At 40.8% G+C, this 17,343-nt stretch overlaps 2 protein-coding genes across 42 annotated transcripts in view; both read left to right on the top strand.

The window, feature by feature from the left end:
* rims2a (regulating synaptic membrane exocytosis 2a) overlaps window positions 1–12,963 on the top strand; it is a 172,623-nt gene extending 159,660 nt beyond the window's left edge. For 36 of the 41 annotated variants that reach the window (XM_034229151.1, XM_034229009.1, XM_034228994.1 and 33 more), the window contains 5 exons: window positions 9,006–9,147; window positions 9,325–9,437; window positions 9,997–10,098; window positions 10,221–10,360; window positions 10,447–12,963. In XM_034229151.1, the coding sequence (XP_034085042.1) occupies window positions 9,006–9,147; window positions 9,325–9,437; window positions 9,997–10,098; window positions 10,221–10,360; window positions 10,447–10,650 (701 nt within the window). In that variant the 3' untranslated portion in view covers window positions 10,651–12,963. Of the gene's footprint in view, window positions 1–6,038; window positions 6,672–9,005; window positions 9,148–9,324; window positions 9,438–9,996; window positions 10,099–10,220; window positions 10,361–10,446 lie in introns of those variants that run through there. The other 5 variants (XM_034229120.1, XM_034229098.1, XM_034228917.1 and 2 more) reach the window with 3 other exon arrangements.
* A 1,519-nt stretch (window positions 12,964–14,482) lies between these two features.
* LOC117555248 (dendritic cell-specific transmembrane protein) lies at window positions 14,483–17,091 on the top strand. Its single transcript, XM_034230081.1, has 3 exons — window positions 14,483–15,520; window positions 16,093–16,425; window positions 16,959–17,091. The coding sequence occupies exons 1-3, from the start codon at window positions 14,483–14,485 to the stop codon at window positions 17,016–17,018; spliced, it is 1,431 nt and encodes a 476-aa protein (XP_034085972.1). The 3' UTR covers window positions 17,019–17,091.
* Window positions 17,092–17,343: the final 252 nt, after the last annotated feature.

Raw genomic sequence — 17,343 nt, 5'->3', positions numbered from 1 at the left:
CTTACCCACAGAATCATTGATACACACAACCACACTGCTAGAATCATGGAGTACACTTGCTCTCTAAAGGATATCAAGTAAATGCAAAAAACAGCGTAGTGTTGCAGGTATGAAGCTTCTAAATCGTGTACTTTTAAACCACTACATTTATTTGATACCTTTAGTTACTTTACAGATTTAGATTAATAATCTGATATATAATCAACACTTACATTTTAGTTGGAGTAATTCCACAAGCTACCCTGCAGTATACAAAGTCATTCAAACTAGCTGCACCTTTACCAGCTTTGAGAACACTTTCATGATCAATCATTATAATGAAAACACATGATATATGATTCTGTAATGGGCCAATCGGCATAATGAGTACTCTTTACTTTTGGTACTTTAAGTATATTTTGATGATATTACTTTTGTACTTTTAATTGAGTAACATTTTGAATCCTCTCACTTGTAACAGAGTATTCCTACACTCTGGTACTTCTACTTTTGCTAGAATACAAGATCTGAGTACTTCTCCCACCTCTGTCTGTTTCTATGGTTACTGTACGGTTAGTCTCCGGTTCTGTGCACCTGCAGCAAAGCCTAAACACATTAGGTAAAGACAGTTGCTGTCTGCATTTAGTTATGATATAAATAAAGCAGCATATTTATCCTTAAATTGAGGTGAAGCTTGTTTTTACCTTTTTAATATGTTAATGTTCAAGAGGCAGAGCTGACTAAAGATAAGAGAATGCATACTGAGTTTGTTTTGTATCAAAGACAAAGACATTTTTTCCCTATATTTCTCTTGATACGTATTTTACTGTGCACAAAAATGAAATAGTTGTTCTTGATATTAGAATCACAGATATGTATCAATCGTAAAGGTCCTGTTAGAATCCCTGAGGTCTTTATGTTGTGTCTGCTGAGCCGCTGGACCAAATGGATTGTTTTCCCACTGCGAGCAGCACACGGCGTGTCGCTTAGCAGACAGTGTCCTTTGCAATATCCAAGAAATTAACCAATGTTCTTGTTTTGAAGATGTGTTTCTACAGTATGTTGCGGTTATTATGCTGGAGCATGAATTGGCTGTGATTCAAGGAAAACACAAGAGCTAGTGAACTGATGTTAACCCAGGTTATACATGTACAGAAACACAGCCTGTATAGGAAATGAAGTGGAAACGTGAGGTGCAAATCTTAGTGCTGATTTTGCTTCAAATGAATTAACACTTGACATATTGTGATACGCTACTGTTGCTTTTCAAAGGGAAGGGATTTACTATTTTGCAGCTACAACATCCTCTTGATAATGTCGTTATTTGTGCAGCACTATAAATAAACAATTTCCAGCACTGGTTTCTAAAAAGAAATCCATGCAAAATGCAATTAATTTTATCAGCATGAAGAACATTTCATTAATTTCAAGCACACAGTTTATACGTTAAAGCATACAGAGTTTATACGTTAGATGATACATGTTTGTTGTAATTAGAATATTATGCATCTATCTCTATAAGCTTAGCTTAAAAGCTGTTGATTCATCTTCTAAAGCGTGCCATGCTCCACCAGCTGCTTTGTGTTTGTCTGCCTGCAGTGTGGCTCGTGCTCCACAGCCATATGCTTCCATTGCCTCAGTCCGAGGCTTGGACACAGTTTAAACACACTTGTATAGTCACGTCCCATATTTCAGGACCTTCTTGCCTCCCAGCTGCACTGGACTAAAAATGAACTTCCTGTGTTTTTAGCTTTTTTAACTTCCTCTTGTTATCGTTCTGTCTTTAAACGCTGACAGCAACACTCTGTAGCTGTCAGTCAAAGAGGAAGTCTGATGAGACATGCACTCATAAAAATACTGTGGTCAGTCTAGTCATGGAGCGTGAGCATGATGCTGTTCATGAAAATGGTTAAATATGATTTCCTCTTACAGCGTGAGAAGTAATCATGCCAGGGTTTTTTCACACGCAAGAGAAGGTTTTATATATCACACTAGTTGTGTTGTGTCTGTAAGTTATGTGGAATGTCCCAGTAGTTTCTATCAGGATGTTTTATATAAGACTTGGTAGTATTTAGATCCTCTTTCTTGTTAGCTTTCCATCTGTTGTACTCTTAGCGTTCGCACCAGTGAATGTAGGGAGACAGTCAGGGGACAGACTGTTCCTGCTACACCTCCTGCCATTCACCTTGTAGATATGCCTCTCCAAACCTTTTCAGTGGAGGTGTGAAGTCAATGCCAGGACACAGTGTCAGCATGTCTGGGGGTAAACATGCTGTTATATCTTCAAAGAGAAAGTCAACCCAAAATCATGAATACATATTTTCCCTCCCAACTGCAGTGCTATCAATCTATGCAGATTGTTTCGGTGTGAGCTGTTGAGTGTTGGAGATATTGGCTGCCGAGTTGTCTGCTATTTCTCCAATATAATGGAACTAGATGGCACAAGTTTGTTGTGCTCAAAGAGCCACAAATATGTTGTAAAAATCCAAGTGCAATGTCCCTTTGTAGGACCTGTTTAATCTCCAACATTCACTCACACCAAAACAATCTAGTGGGGAGGAAGGTGGGTAAGCTGTCCCTTTTAAGCGCTTTTCTTTTTGCCTTGGAGTTTTGAGAAACGTATTGCTACAATTTACCTCTGTGCGCAACATGTGACCGCAAAATAGTCTCATTACCATACTGTATGCTGCTTTCTTTGTGTCAAACTCTATACAAACTAAATGAGCAACGAGCTAGTGAAGACATTGGAACGTTTTGCAAGTTGACGTTCTCTGTGTTTCATATGATATCATTCTCTGGAGTTGGTGGCGACCAAACCAGAGGTAAAATAAAAGTTACTCTAGGACCCTACATTTTCAGGTGGACGCAAAGATGACAATATCATTTTAATGCTGCTCTGTTTCTGCTGGGTGATTAAGGATCTGTTTGTTAACATTCCATCACTTTCTAAGGCCGTACTATGTCTGTAGAGTTTGTCCCACTTTTAGTGGCCAACAGTCTATGAGAGCAGCTCTGCAGTGTTGTCAAGTGATATAATAAAGAAATCATCTCTAATGTAATTTTTTGCAAGTAAAGCTTATTCACAATGGTCATCAGGTTTGATCTAGACCCAAGAGAGGACATTGAACTTCCAGACAGCAGGACTGGCATGCATCAAGGTAGGCATCAGGGAATTTAAACTGAGAGAGGAGAGAGTGTTTGTGCCTATATTTGCGTATGCACTGGTGCATGTCCTAGTGTGTGCGGATTTAAGTGTTCAAATATGTGTGTTAGCCTACATCCATGCATGTGAGTGGCAGGGTTAGAGCCCTCCATTAAGCTGTGTTTACAGTGTGTAGGGCCAGAGTCTCTCCCTGACGCTCGGCCTGTCCCTGGATCATCAATCAGAAAGACTTTCGAAAGCTTCCGCCTGTGATCCCTGCCGCCTGCCAGACGGGCCTCACATACAACTTCTGGGATGTTACGCTCTGCTGTTGTTGTAGAAGAACAGGGTTCTTGAGATTCCTGCCCTCTGAGGTGATTGTGTTTTCCAGAAGTGTAGGTTTGTCATAGGATAGAATGAGACTACATATGTTGCAAGACTGCTTTGAGGTTAATCTGAACTATGCTGGTGGGAAATCTGAGAGGACCATCATGCCCTAAAATGGAGATCCTTTTTCTTTCTGGCACAGTTGTTTAAAAGGCTCCCGTTTTTATAGGCTTTATTTGTTGATAATGTTACATTTTTTCTGGCAAAGGATCGTTTTTGTGTTGTTGTAATGTGAGGTATTGACTTTATTTCAGACTCCTTAAACAAACATGTGTTACTGTGTTGAAAGGGTTTGCTCGGACAGCAATTAAGCTTAAAATATATTTTAGGCTGATTAGCACCAAAACCATTGACTTTATATACCAAGTAGACATAGTCACTGGAATGTCACCCATTGGTTTATGGACTATGGTCTCGAAGATTCTACTTTTATTTTTTGTACGCAACCATCTTGTCTTTTTTAATACTAATGGTTGAGCAAAATACAACACTGAACAAGACATTTTTCAAGAGGGCAAACAATGACATTGTATTAACTTGAAACACACAGTGAAAGAGTAAAAGCTGTAATGCGGAAACACAGATAGCACCCAGACTGTGATAGTTACCTGTCAATCAAAAGTTAGCCACGCCCTAAAGTGTACAATGCTTTATCTTCCATTTTACTCTAAATTGGACCATAAATAGACACATTTACATCAGGCTCTTATTAAAAGTACCAATAACAGTTGAGACCATAAACTCTTCAGGAAAATGCTTACTGGATATAAACACACAACATTTTTTCGTAGACTTCCATACAGTTGGGCTTCTTCTTGCAACCAATATGATTGGATGGAATGCATGTTTAAAACACTTACACATTGGCGTCACCTATTTGACCCAGAGGTTGTCTCTCAACTAAACACAAAGGTAGGCTGAGGAGGATCGAAATGAGGTTTGATCAAAAACAAGTCCTCTAATATTGTTATGTTGACCATGACAATGCTAGATGAAAATGACACAATTCAACCTAAATGTGTGTTTTTTGGGAATCCATCCAGCAGATCAGCCAAGTCATTAGGATTCATTCTTTGGTTTCATGTATATTGAATTGAGTAGCAGTCCTTTTAATAGTCGTTAAGTCATAAATAATAACCAATAATGTCAACCTGCCGATGCTTCTACAAGAGATGTTAGCTTAAACCTCTAGGGAACCATAAAATGTATAAAATCCCAATTATTTTCTACTCAGTAGTTGTCACCACACTGCTAGTATAACTGAAAGTCTTCAAACTATGTGATTCTTTTGAACAAATAACTTCCTACAATGAGCTGTGTTTTAGATTCATTATAATATACACACTATATAGGTTAATGTCACTATCTGAGTTAGCAGGAGCCTTACATAATTTTCTTTGATCAAATAAGGTGACAGATAACGAATAATCATTTGTTTGTATTCTTACTGTGTGTTATTCCAATGTTCCCTTCGCTGCAGAAGTGTTTTTGTGTGTACTGACCTAGATGAAACCTGCCAAAGACACAAGGCATTGAGAGGCTTTTTCATGGAAGTAGGTTGCAATGTCTCTTAGGGTGAAACACTCAGCTACAACTCTACAGGGAGCTCGCTATATTTATGATGGTGCAGAGAAGCACCATAATTGTGCTGTGCCTATTCTGCCAGACGCATATTCAGAACAAAAGCACCACATTTGGTTCTCTGTTAACTTGTCAAAGCGACACACTTTCTCTTCATGTCCTACCAAGCTGCTGTCGCGACAGAAAACAGAGGGGCTGGAGTTTATGTAATGCCATACATTTGCTTTAAGTGTCACCCCTCACACACCATGCCAATAGCTGATTTGTTATTTCAGGGACCACCTGTGAGGAACCTTTTACTCTTAGCACTGTTGTGACCTTGGGTGTCCTCAAGCGGTAGAAATAGACAGAAAAAAGTGTTTAGATAAGTTGGACTCTAATTCAAACAAAGAGCTGATCTGAGGTCTGAAAGTGTGTTTTGAAAGGGAAATGTTTTGCAAAACAAAATACCCTGAAAAAACGTTGACTTTAATTAAATGTATTATGTCAACAGATTTCAGATAACTATTAAGTTAGTTGAAAGCAATAATATTAAGTTGAACCTAATATTCTTTAATACATTCAATATTATTGCTTTCAACTAACCTAATACTGTTATCTGAAATCTGTTGACATAATACATTTAATTAAAGTTTCAGTTTGTTCAGTGTAGCTGTGTCACAGAGGCTTTAAAAAGAAGATTTTATATAATGATAATAATCCACTTCACACCCTCAGCGACTCTGGAAACAGCCTGCGAAAGCTAAATAAATGATCGGCAACACATCGCACAGCTGTGGTCATTTGGTTTTCGGATGAGAGAACAATGAGTTTTGCACGTGAACTCGGAGTGGCCGCCAGGTGGCTGAAGCCCTCTCCCAGGGCTGTTTGCACACCTAATGACAGCTTGTTTTCACTGACCTGTGTGGACAACATGGGGGAAAGGAGGGAAGGGGGGCAGGGGATGAGAGAAAAGGGAAAATAGCAACGATGAAAAGCTCAAACTAAATGTTAAGCAGAAGGACACAAAAGAGAAAGCAAATGATATAAAAAGAGGTTAACAAATTTGAGGGGAAAAGTACTGGGGTGAGGGGGGGCTCAGTATCTCCGGGTAGAGCTCGCTCACCCGCAGAGCCAGCCGAAGCGCTCTCTGATTGGTGCTGCGCGCTGCAGCTCTCTCCCCTCCCCCCTGAAGAAAGAGGTGCAGTGGGAACGTCAGACCCAGACAGCGCAGGACTCAGCCACTGAAGACACTCATCTCTGAAGCTCTGCATGAGACCTTTCTGCAGAGTATTCAGGCACATACTACAAGACAACCTGCTCTCCTACAGCATAGAGGCTTCTGCTACTACACTCAGGAATTTATTAAACACATTGCACTGATTTAAAAAACAAAAAACATAGCTAAAGAATAGTGCGTTGAATTCAGTGCGTTGAGAAGCACTCCGGCCGGTCACCATGGGCAGGCAGGGACACGAGAGCACCGCCGCGGCGCCCGGGATGCGCATCACACGCTCCCAGAGCAAGATGAGCCTGTCTGCATCATTCGAAGCGCTGGCTGTCTATTTCCCCTGCATGAACTCCTTTGATGAGGAGGACGAAGGTAAGACCAGATCTGGGGATAGTATCCCAGCATCATCTGCTGCAGGCTGGGGGGGGGGGGGGGGCAGTGCTGTGTAAACAGAGAGAGGAGATGGATTTAGGATTAGCGGGAAGATGCAGAGGTATTGATCGTTGGGAGATTTGGGGCAGATGCAATTAGCTTGGATGAAAGTGAAGTTCAATAAGGATATAATGTAATGCTTGTTTGTGCGACAATATGAGTTCAAAGTGGATTTATATGCCTGCATCTCTTGTGAAATACACAGACTGCTACAGGAACCAGCATGATTTAATATTCTACTCATGCGAGTCAATATCTTATTCCCCCGTGATATCAAGTCTAGCTATGAATGGAAATGAAATGAATCACTGCTTAGTACCATGTGGGTGGTGGGTGTTTATTTAGCTTAAGAACACAACATTCCTCGATGAGTGTTTCTTCACATTTCCTGAGAAGTAGGCTACTGCTGACGCCTGTTAGTGTTTATATTTATATCTCATGTCCTATTCTAGTTGATTTATTTACAGGGTCCTATTAGTCATGTATTAATGATGTACTCTTTTTTGTATACCTTCCGTTATCCTCGTATCTTTGCCTGATGACACCAGCTGTTTTTAGCCACTTGCTTTACACTCACTTGTCCTCACACCTCCACTGTTTGGCTACGAGCTGCTCCACCACTCATTGTCTTTTCCTTTCTTGGCATGGCCAGGATTTGAGGGTCGTGACCTTTTGGTGACGGGCCAGTTTGTCTGACTTTAAGGCCACTGCTGCTCCGTGTTGCCAGATACTTAACAACATTGTTCGGCTGCCCAGTATTTTCAAACAGTGGTGATAATGTCTGTGACACATTTACCTCATCTGCCATTGCTAAATTTACTTTTGTGTATTTTTTTATAATATTCCAGTTTGCAGAGAGAAACATTTATTAGTTATTATTTCAAAAGATCACCCCTTTATTGATAGTATAGTAAATACAGTAAGGACTGCTGGGAGTAAAAAAAAAGATTTCCCTCACTTGAAATGTTGTGATTTTAGTGTTCGTTAATCACAGGCCACTGATTGGTCGAGCTCTTTATGCTCAGGTCGGCCACAGACGTCAGAGACAACCTCTACGGCCTTGTCTCCTATTGTGAAGTGTGAAGAGCAGGAAGAGGAGGCGGAGGCCGGCTCAATAACCGGCTTCATGTCTGTTCATGCCTGTGCGAGATAAGACTGCTCCTCTGACAAAACAAGGAGGAGAGGAGGAAGAGGGAAGACAGGTGTATTCATGCTTCGTTGTTGATTCATACGCCATACACACTGGGAAATGATGTTCATTAAAATGTGGCATAAGGTGATAGCCCATTGGTTGTCACAGCGCACCTGGGGGTCGTCAGTGAAGTGACACTAACTATTACTTTATATCTGACCTCTGGGAAATGACAGGATGAACTCATCTTGTATTGGTTTGATTGCAGATATGAGATCTGTAATTGGTGCATTAACATTTCATAATACTTTGATTATTAGTCTTTGACCATAGCTGTGCACAATTCATTTTATATGTATTTGTTGTGCAGACATGCCAGCTTGTGTGTGTGTGTGTGTGTGTGTGTGTGTGTGTGTGTGTGTGTGTGTGTGTGTGTGTGGTGTGTGTGTGTGTGTGTGTGTGTGTGTGTGTGTGTGGTGTGTGTGTGTGTGTGTGTATAGGTGTGTGTAGGTGTAGGTGTGTGTGTGTAGGTGTGTGTGTGTGTGTGTGTGTGTGTGTGTGTGTGTGTGTGTGTGTGTGTGTGTGTGTGTGTGTGTGTGTGTGTGTGTGTGTGTGTGTGTGTGTGTGTGTGTGTGTGTGTGTGGGTGTCGGTGTAGGTGTGTGTGTGTATCGGTGTGTGTAGGTGTAGGTGTGTGTGTGTAGGTGTGTGTACGTCCAGCACAGGAACTGGGAGGCCGTGTGGAGAGGAGCCGCAGCAGGGCTAATGTTCCGAGTCAGCTGTCTTCTTGGATCAGTTAGGATGGGGGGGAAGCATGGGCTACGGCTCCCACAAGACCCCCGCAGGCAGTCAGTAGCACAGACCAGAGGGGGGTATCTGTAGAGAGGATGAATTAGTGACCTTGTTTGGGCCAGAATAAGCTACACTAAAGGTAGAGAGATCTATTTCCATTCAAACAGTCTTTGTGTTGTGTTTCCCTCTGGAAGGAATGTTCTACGAGCAGATGAATGCGGGACAGTTATAATCCGTGTGTGCAACTCGCTGTATGAGTCACAAAATGATGCAGTGTCATGCATTAACACTCTCCTTGGCTCTTCCTCTCCCTCCCTCCTCTCTTCCCCCACGTGTGGCCTTCATTGTGCAGAAGCAGGGGGTAAGAAGCTGCGCAGCACCATCCAGAGGAGCACGGAGACGGGCCTGGCGGTGGAGATGAGGAGCAGGATGACTCGGCAGGCCAGCCGGGAGTCCACAGACGGCAGCATGAACAGCTACAGCTCCGAGGGAAAGTAAGGACACGCTTATTCTGAGGTCGCTCGAAAAGCTCCTTATTTCACTGAGAGCATTAGTACATACGCAGCAAACAATTCCAAACTCTTCCTTCCAGCCGTTGCACCCCGACAGATTTGTCTTATCTTAATGAAACTGTATCTTTCATCTCCATGTTTGTGTCTTCTCTGTTCCAGTCTCATCTTCCCCGGTGTGAGGCTCTCCTCAGAAGCCCAGTTCAGCGACTTCCTGGATGGTCTCGGCCCCGCCCAGCTGGTTGGACGACAGACGTTGGCTACTCCCCCCATGGGTGAGAACAGCAACCTTTGTAGTCATTAATTGTATACAGTACCTTGGTTATTCACAGAATACCTCTTTGCACTAAGAAGTGAACACGTTGATGAGGGAAAGTTAGTAATCGTGTTAGTCATGCATTATTTGATTATGTATTTATGTTTTCCTTAGTGACAATGCACATTATCAACATCACTGTAAAAGTGCCATTGCTAGCCAAAAGGCTAAGTTTCAACTGTTGTCCCACGGCCTGATGTTACAATTGGCCATTCAAAGAATATTGAATGAAAACAGAACAGGAAAAAGCCAAATATGAACGGTTGAACAGGATCAGAACTCATGCAGTAAGACAATTAACATGCAGCTGACTAATAACAAACATTGGGTACAAACAGTTAAATATGACGACATTAAATTGCATTACAGAACACAAAGCAAAGCAGACAATCAGAGTGCATGCATATCTCATTTAAAATACCTATACCATACTAACTTATATATACTGTCTGTATATGGTGTGAAATATGAGGTTATTATAGTGCTTGAAGTAAAAATCTCTCAACGCTGTTATCCAGGTGACATCCAGATTGGCATGGTGGACAAGAAGGGAGCACTGGAGGTGGAGGTCATCAGAGCCCGTGGCCTTGTGGGAAAACCAGGTTCCAAGTCACTGCCAGGTAACTGAAGCGCTCACTCTGTCATATCACACTAATATCATAAATTCAACTTAAAAGACCTTTGGGGTAAGAATAAGAGATGATGCATATTGTAACATATTCCCCCTCTCCTCTCTTCCCAGCACCATATGTAAAGGTCTACCTTTTGGAAAACGGAGTCTGCATAGCCAAAAAGAAAACAAAAGTAGCAAGAAAAACCTTGGACCCTCTTTACCAGCAGCAACTGCCGTTTGAGGAGAGTCCAGTAGGAAAGGTTTTACAGGTGAGGAACCGGAAACCAAACAATATCATTCCTCACTGTTCCACTGCGAACGTCCTTCTGATTCATTATTTCCTCTTTCTCTGCAGATCATCGTTTGGGGCGACTATGGACGCATGGACCATAAATCCTTCATGGGAGCAGTTCAGATACTGTTAGATGAGCTGGACCTGTCCAACATGGTGATTGGCTGGTTTAAGCTCTTCCCCCCTTCCTCACTGGTGGACCCTACTCTGGCCCCACTGACAAGAAGAGCTTCCCAATCGTCACTGGACAGTTTCTCTCGATCATAGCAGCGTGCGGAATGATAGCGTTGTTGTAGCAGCCAGTGTTGCGATTACAGGTCACGCCCCCGGTTACACTGCATGCTTGATGTTGTGTCTTCTGAGCCTGTTTCCAGGGGTGCAAAAAAGGTGATCCTGTGTTTTGAGCAAAAACGTTGCGCACATTGTGCACGAGGCGAAGCGCGTCGCAAGCGCCTGGCGGCCGGGATGCCGGGTGTTGTTGTTGTTGTTTGGAGGAAGCTGGAATGAACTCCTTAGCACGAGGAATCCGTCAGTTCCAGGTTTTCATCCAATTCGAAGCCATGGGGGTCAGCACTGGGAACCGCTTAACGAGTTCTACAGAAGCCCTTTTCGAATGAAAATAAATGTTTTCCTTTCTTTTTTTTGGTTTCCTTTTTTTTATTTGTTTTTTTATGTCAATGTACTTGTATCTGAAGGGGGTGACAGTGTTTCTAACCAGATGCTTGGTCACGCCACGCCAACAGACCTAGCTGTGTAGATGGAGTTTTGGAGACCATCACTTTGGGTGAGGTGTGTCCCAGCTTGTGTCCACACTCCCCCAAAACCCCAAAAGAAATACCCTGGTTACTCTAGGTTTACGTACTGAATCAACCCGTACTGGTAAATGAATCAGAGGCAATATTGAAGTGGCTACCATCAACACTCCAGAACAAACAGAAACCCCATGAAAAGATGTACAATCTACCATCATTCTTTCTCTGTTGATATATTGTATGAAAATAAATGAGAAAAATATATTTTTTTCCCTTTTTAGTTCATTTGCATGGACACAAATTTAGCTGAATTAAAAAAAATAAAATTATTTTCTTGAGGCTGCAACTTGCAAAAAAGAAGAAGAAAAATAAAACAGATCAGCCATTTTCAACAATTTATATTATTTTTAAGATAAATGTCACTAGTGCATGGTTTTCAAGGGGAGTGAATGCAACATCGTGATGAAAAAAAGAGGCATTGTTTATCATTCTTTAGACCATTCATGAGTCTGTGTTTAGCAGACATGCAGATAAGGGAAACTTAAAGGAAACTTTTGGAGCTATTTAACAGAAAATGTTTATGTGACAAAAAGTGATAATGAAAATAAATGTAAATTATTTATTTCATTGTAAAAGGCTCATGCCTTATAAAGATAAACATTATGTGCAAATTGTACATGTTTCTCTTTTTCTTCCTTGTCCCAGGGTACTTCTCATTGTACTTCTCATTGTCCCCTGACATTGTCCAGATTTGAGGACTGTTTCAGTATGTATTTTATTTTGGATTTGATTTGTTTAACAAGCATGTTGAAAAGGATTTTCTGCAACATGGCTTGGGCACACCTTACAGTAACTCAGCATGTTTTGATAAAGATGATATTTGGAATTTTTGCAGTTTCTTGTACAGTGCATGTCAACTTCATTACTTTTCTCCCTCACCTTTAAATTGAACTCTACAGCAAATTAGTTCTTGGTCTTCTGCGGCCATTTATTGAAGTTTTAACAAAAGACATTCCACCCCCAAGGTCATGTTTTCTTTCAGGTTTTTGAGAAAAAAATAATTGACAAGGAAAATATTTTATATTTAATGGAGGTTGACGAAACAGTTGTGATTGCAAGTGTATTTTATTTCAGTATTGTTGACGAACATGCAAAAATAATCTGTATTGGTACAGCGAGAGGTCTATACCTAATCAAGAGGCAGCAAACATGCGAGAGATGTGTGTGTCGCTGTGGTTCAAGTCCACAGGCACTGTTTGTGAAGATGAGCTAATCACAAGTTCAAATAACAAGGGATATTGCCACAGAAAATGTTTTTTCTTGTTTTAATGAAATGAAATTAATTTACTATATTTTTGTTAGTTTTATTTAAAAGCCAAGACCAGTTTATTTTTTATTTTCTATTTTTAGTAATTATAAATACTTCTCATGTCTGGGAAGTATATGAATCTTATAGTTGCAGTATGTCTGAATGAAATTGAACTGAGGCATTATTCCTTTTCCACATGACGATAATGCGTTTTAATGTCCTTGTGGCTGGAACAAGCTACAGTATATATTTTGATTTTGATTTTGATTGTACCTTTAATTGTCAGAATTTGAATAAACAAGCTACCATGAATAGATGATAGACTCTTTTGGAACAGGAAGAATGCCTCACGTGATGACAAAGACATATGTTATTTATCCTTTTGAATGCCTTTTCATTTTCTCTTTTTGGTGCAATGTGTTAATGCCAAGGCTATGTCTTGGTTAAGTATGGTTGAGTACAGAGATTTATGTAAGTTATTTTTCAAATAAAAAATAAAAAAATTGATATTACACTGATGCAAAGAGTTGGGTGATGATACGACTAACACACACGCATGTACAATCACGATCCATACTGAATGTTATTCTCTAGTAGCATATTGCTCAAGCTCACAACACCCTGAATCCTACAATTCCCATAATGCATTCTTTAGGATCCACCAGGTGGATTTCAAAATCAACTCCATAGCCCCCTTTATCAGGACTTATATGAAAATTATAGGAATATAATTTTCATATTTCATCAGGGTCTCCACATTTTTATCAAATGTGGAGACCCTGATGAAATATGAAAATTATATTCTCTGAAAACACAACCGACCGTATGGTTGAAAGCACCAGTATCAGATAAAAGTTATTTTAATGTAATGTTTGAAAGAAATTGATACAGTACCTTTATTCTGTAACATTATATAATGCCTTTATAAAAAGGCAAACTGGGTTAAGGGTTACCTGACATCTTCAGGACTTATTTACCATACTATTTTCTAATAGAAAGTGAGTTACCTGGTTTACAAGTTAGACTAGCTGAACTCCAAACAATATGAGCCCGTAATGCTGCTAAGCTACTTAGCTTGTCCATGTGCTGGGCAATTCAGGCCAAGCACACAAATAGATTTGAAAAAATGTGCCCTTTATCAATTAGGCTTGACAAATGACTATTTAGTTGCTTATAAAAATGATGTTTGTAAAGTTTCACCTAATACTTAGGGGTATTTTATGTGTCGGCCCAGAAAAAAGTTATACGTTGTATCTGACTTTTTAGGATCAACTGATTTTGTGATTAATCCTAAGTAAGATTATGTTTCCAAAAATGTTTTATAAAATTGTATCAGTTCATTAAAATAATGTTTACAACTACTATATGACAAAAATGGTCAACATATCAAGGCCAAGAGTCTACAGCCATGCTACAGACTCAAGGCTTTTCAGAATGTTCACAAGCACCTTTTCAGGGCTGAGCTGACGTCATAACCGGGCAACATCTAGTTATTATCTATTCCGTTAAAAGTTCTCAATTCCTTGAAAGCAGCTATCTTTTAACCTTGATCAATATAGTAACACTATAATATATATTATATATACTATAGTAACTTTAGTGATGACAATATTACCTCATCTTACAAATCCTAACCCTAATGACTCCTTATTGCGAATTTCACCTCCCCTTTCCAAAATGTTCTGTAGAGCTTTTATTAGACTTACTGTAATTGGAATTTCCATAAAGTAATCGGAAAGTGTTCAAACATTAGTGTCATGCAGCTTCTCAATCCTACACAAAATAAAATAAGTTTCACACGCTCACACACAATGTGGTCTTGCATGAGGTCTCTGTTTGCTTCTGCTTTTGGTTAAAAAATAGGGATGACTGGATAATGACAAACGACTTCATGAGGGTAGAGGAGGCCGAAGACTTCCTGTTTTAGCCGTATTTAAGGAGACTGTAGAACACATGCACGAGAATAGATGTCTTGCTCTACACAACAGGTTTGCACTTTGAGATTGTAATACATTTTTGCATTCAATCTTAGCTCAGGATGCTAATCTCATGGAAACAGACCCTCAAGGAGAGCGGTTATCTGGCTGTGGATGTTTTCACAACCGCTGAAAGGGATGGCTTGCAAAGAACGCTCCTCCTGCTCTTCACCTGTAGCGTCTCCAGCCTCCTGCTCAGCTTGCTGCTCTTCCTATACCTCCTCCTCACGCTGAACTATGATCTAGCTGTGTCTGGAGGGATCTCTTGCTGCTTCGGGACCCTCCTGACAGTTGCCCTCTTCCTATCAAAGAGGGTACGTTGCTTAGGGACTCTATTTGTGATCTCTATTTTCATGAAGAAGAGCCGGAACCTTCTCCTCACCGCCGGCACCAGTTTAGTGCTGCTAAGAAACATTCGCAACACCTTGGAGAACACCACAGGTCTGGTCCGGAGTATGATCTGCAACCTGCAGGCCAAGAAAGCAGCCGTCATTGCTCCGTTTAGCAAATATGTGAAGATGCTAAAGTGGCTAGGAAACATGCTAAAGGGGGTTACAGACTTAGGGGTGTTAAAACTTGACCCCCAACTCAAGGTTTTCCCCAGACTGGAATCAGAAAAGTTCCAGGTGACGCTCGGTGAGGCGGAGCAGAAGCTGAACGCCACGGTGAAATATGTGAAGTCCATTATGAACACAGTCTCCTCTGTGAGCGAGAAGATGTTCCCCGCCCTCAGCTTCCTCGTGCTCATGATGTTTATAGCCCTGCACATAAAAAGATACCGCAGTGACATGAAATACCAAAACAGGTTCGTGAGCCGGAGGTTTGTCGCTTTTGACGAGAAGCAGAGGGCGGAAGGGAAGCCCCACGTCCTCCCCCTCACCCCTGAGGAAGAGGAGCTGTACACCCCCCTCCTCTCGGCCCGTCCCACCACCAGAGAGGGGAAAGCCATGCTGAAGTTTGGAGTTCCGGTCGCCTCCCATCTTGCAGCTTGGGTCATATTTATAACCGTGGATGCCTTATTGTACCTGTTTGTCGACATTGTAACAAAAAAACTATCCGAACTGGAGCCGTTCCATATCCCGCTGATAGTGAGCATCAAAGTGAGTATTTTTGTTTTGGGGCCTAATTATGCTCCTTTTCAGGTTCATATCAGTATTTAGTGTCTCCTGGGACATGTCATCATGCTTCAATGTTCAAAAAGCTCTTTATTGTTCTCATACTGCCTGTGCTGCAGCACCTCTTTTCACCCTCTGTCTGAAACCAGAGCTCAGTCTGCTCTGATTGGCTGGCTCTGTTGTGATTGGTCAACAGCTTAGAGATGTCCCAGCCCTTAGCTTATCACATACAATACGTTGGAACGCTAGCCAATAGATAAGAGTAACACATACGTCACTTTCTGGCTAAATTACATGTGATTGCCGAAAACTTCAGCATCTGTATTTACCGCCAAAGGACAGTGAATGTTTTCCCCCAAAAGTGGGCGGGGCCGTAATTTCACCCCGAATTGATGTGTTACTCTCATCTATAGAAGTGTGAGTGTTACATAGTGATGTCAGAAACATATATAACACACTACAGGAAAGGAGAAAAAAAACAAAAGCACAATAGGGCCCATTTAAAGACCTTCTGATTTGCAGTATACAGAGTATTTATTATTCATGTGTCTTTTCAGGAGATTGCAACTTTAATAGGCATACCCATTGGCGAGGAAAACCATCAAGAAGACTTTTCCTACTCTGTGACCCTGTTTGAGAAGACATGCCTCCCTAAACCCAAACTGCTGCTCTATAACTCTATCGTTCCTCTGGCGGCCATCTTGCTCCTCCTGCTCCTCATGGCTCTGATTGCTGCCAAAGCCTCACAGATCAGGATCATGGTGTGTGAGCAATTCTACAGCAACGCAGCGGAGATGAGGGTGGAGTACCTGTATGCCAAAATCCTGAGGAAGAGATTAAAAAAGAGAAAGGAGAAAAACAACTCTGGCTACACATCACTGTATCTAAAGGTATGCTTTACTGTTTTTCTTTGCGTACAGAAGCATCTCTTAAAGAGGCCAACATAATGGAGAAAAAAGTTAACAAAAAAAGATTGCCACAAATATTTTCCCATCAGTCTAAAGAGGTTGTAATAAAGAAGTTTTTGTCAGGATGATTTGGCTAAGTGCTTTAGCCCTAGTTTTCTTTTCAGCCTCAAGAGGATGAAGTGCACCTCTCATCTTCTAAATAAGTCTAAAAGCAATCTTGTTTCCTGGTTAAGACACAATATATGTGCCTTGGGTATAGAGTGCATGATAACATTAAAGCAGGAATAATGAATGCTTTTAGTATTTAGAATGTGTGGTAGTTGATACACTTTAGCCATTATAATAATGATCATAATGAAAACACATCACACGCTAAAACACAGATGAAAAAAATATATACATTTGATTTATTTCCCTGATTTTTTCCCACTATTTCTTAAACAATATAAATAATAAAGACCACATTTGAAAAGTAATTAAACATCTCTTAAACGCATGTTTTATTCTCTTTTCAGCCACAGTTCTGGTGCCCACTGCTCTTCAGGCCCAAAGAGCATGTACAAACTATCGCGTGAGGAAGTAACGATGGACTTTCATATGAATTAGAAAGCATACAAAACATTTAAGAAACTCTCCTGATGAGGACAACTTTGAACATCGGTCTCTGTGCCTCACAGATCCTGATGTGGGGATCACTTTTGAATTCAACTTCTACCTCTGGCAAAACTTCCTCCTCCTCATTGCACAACTCTCAGAGTGCCTCTCTGGAGGAAAAGACTGTAATTGATCTGCAGCAGTTATTGTTTAGAAACTACAACTGCTGCACATTGTTGTGTCTCGTCAAATGTGTTAGTTATGTTTATGCATTATGTCTGTCATTTTCATGTTTTTTCACGCCAT

This window comes from Gymnodraco acuticeps, unplaced genomic scaffold (genome assembly GCF_902827175.1).
Source record: "Gymnodraco acuticeps unplaced genomic scaffold, fGymAcu1.1, whole genome shotgun sequence".
Classification (NCBI taxonomy): Eukaryota; Metazoa; Chordata; class Actinopteri; order Perciformes; family Bathydraconidae; genus Gymnodraco; species Gymnodraco acuticeps.
Note: the sequence above shows the minus strand (reverse complement) of the source record. Positions and strands in the feature narration are given on the sequence as shown.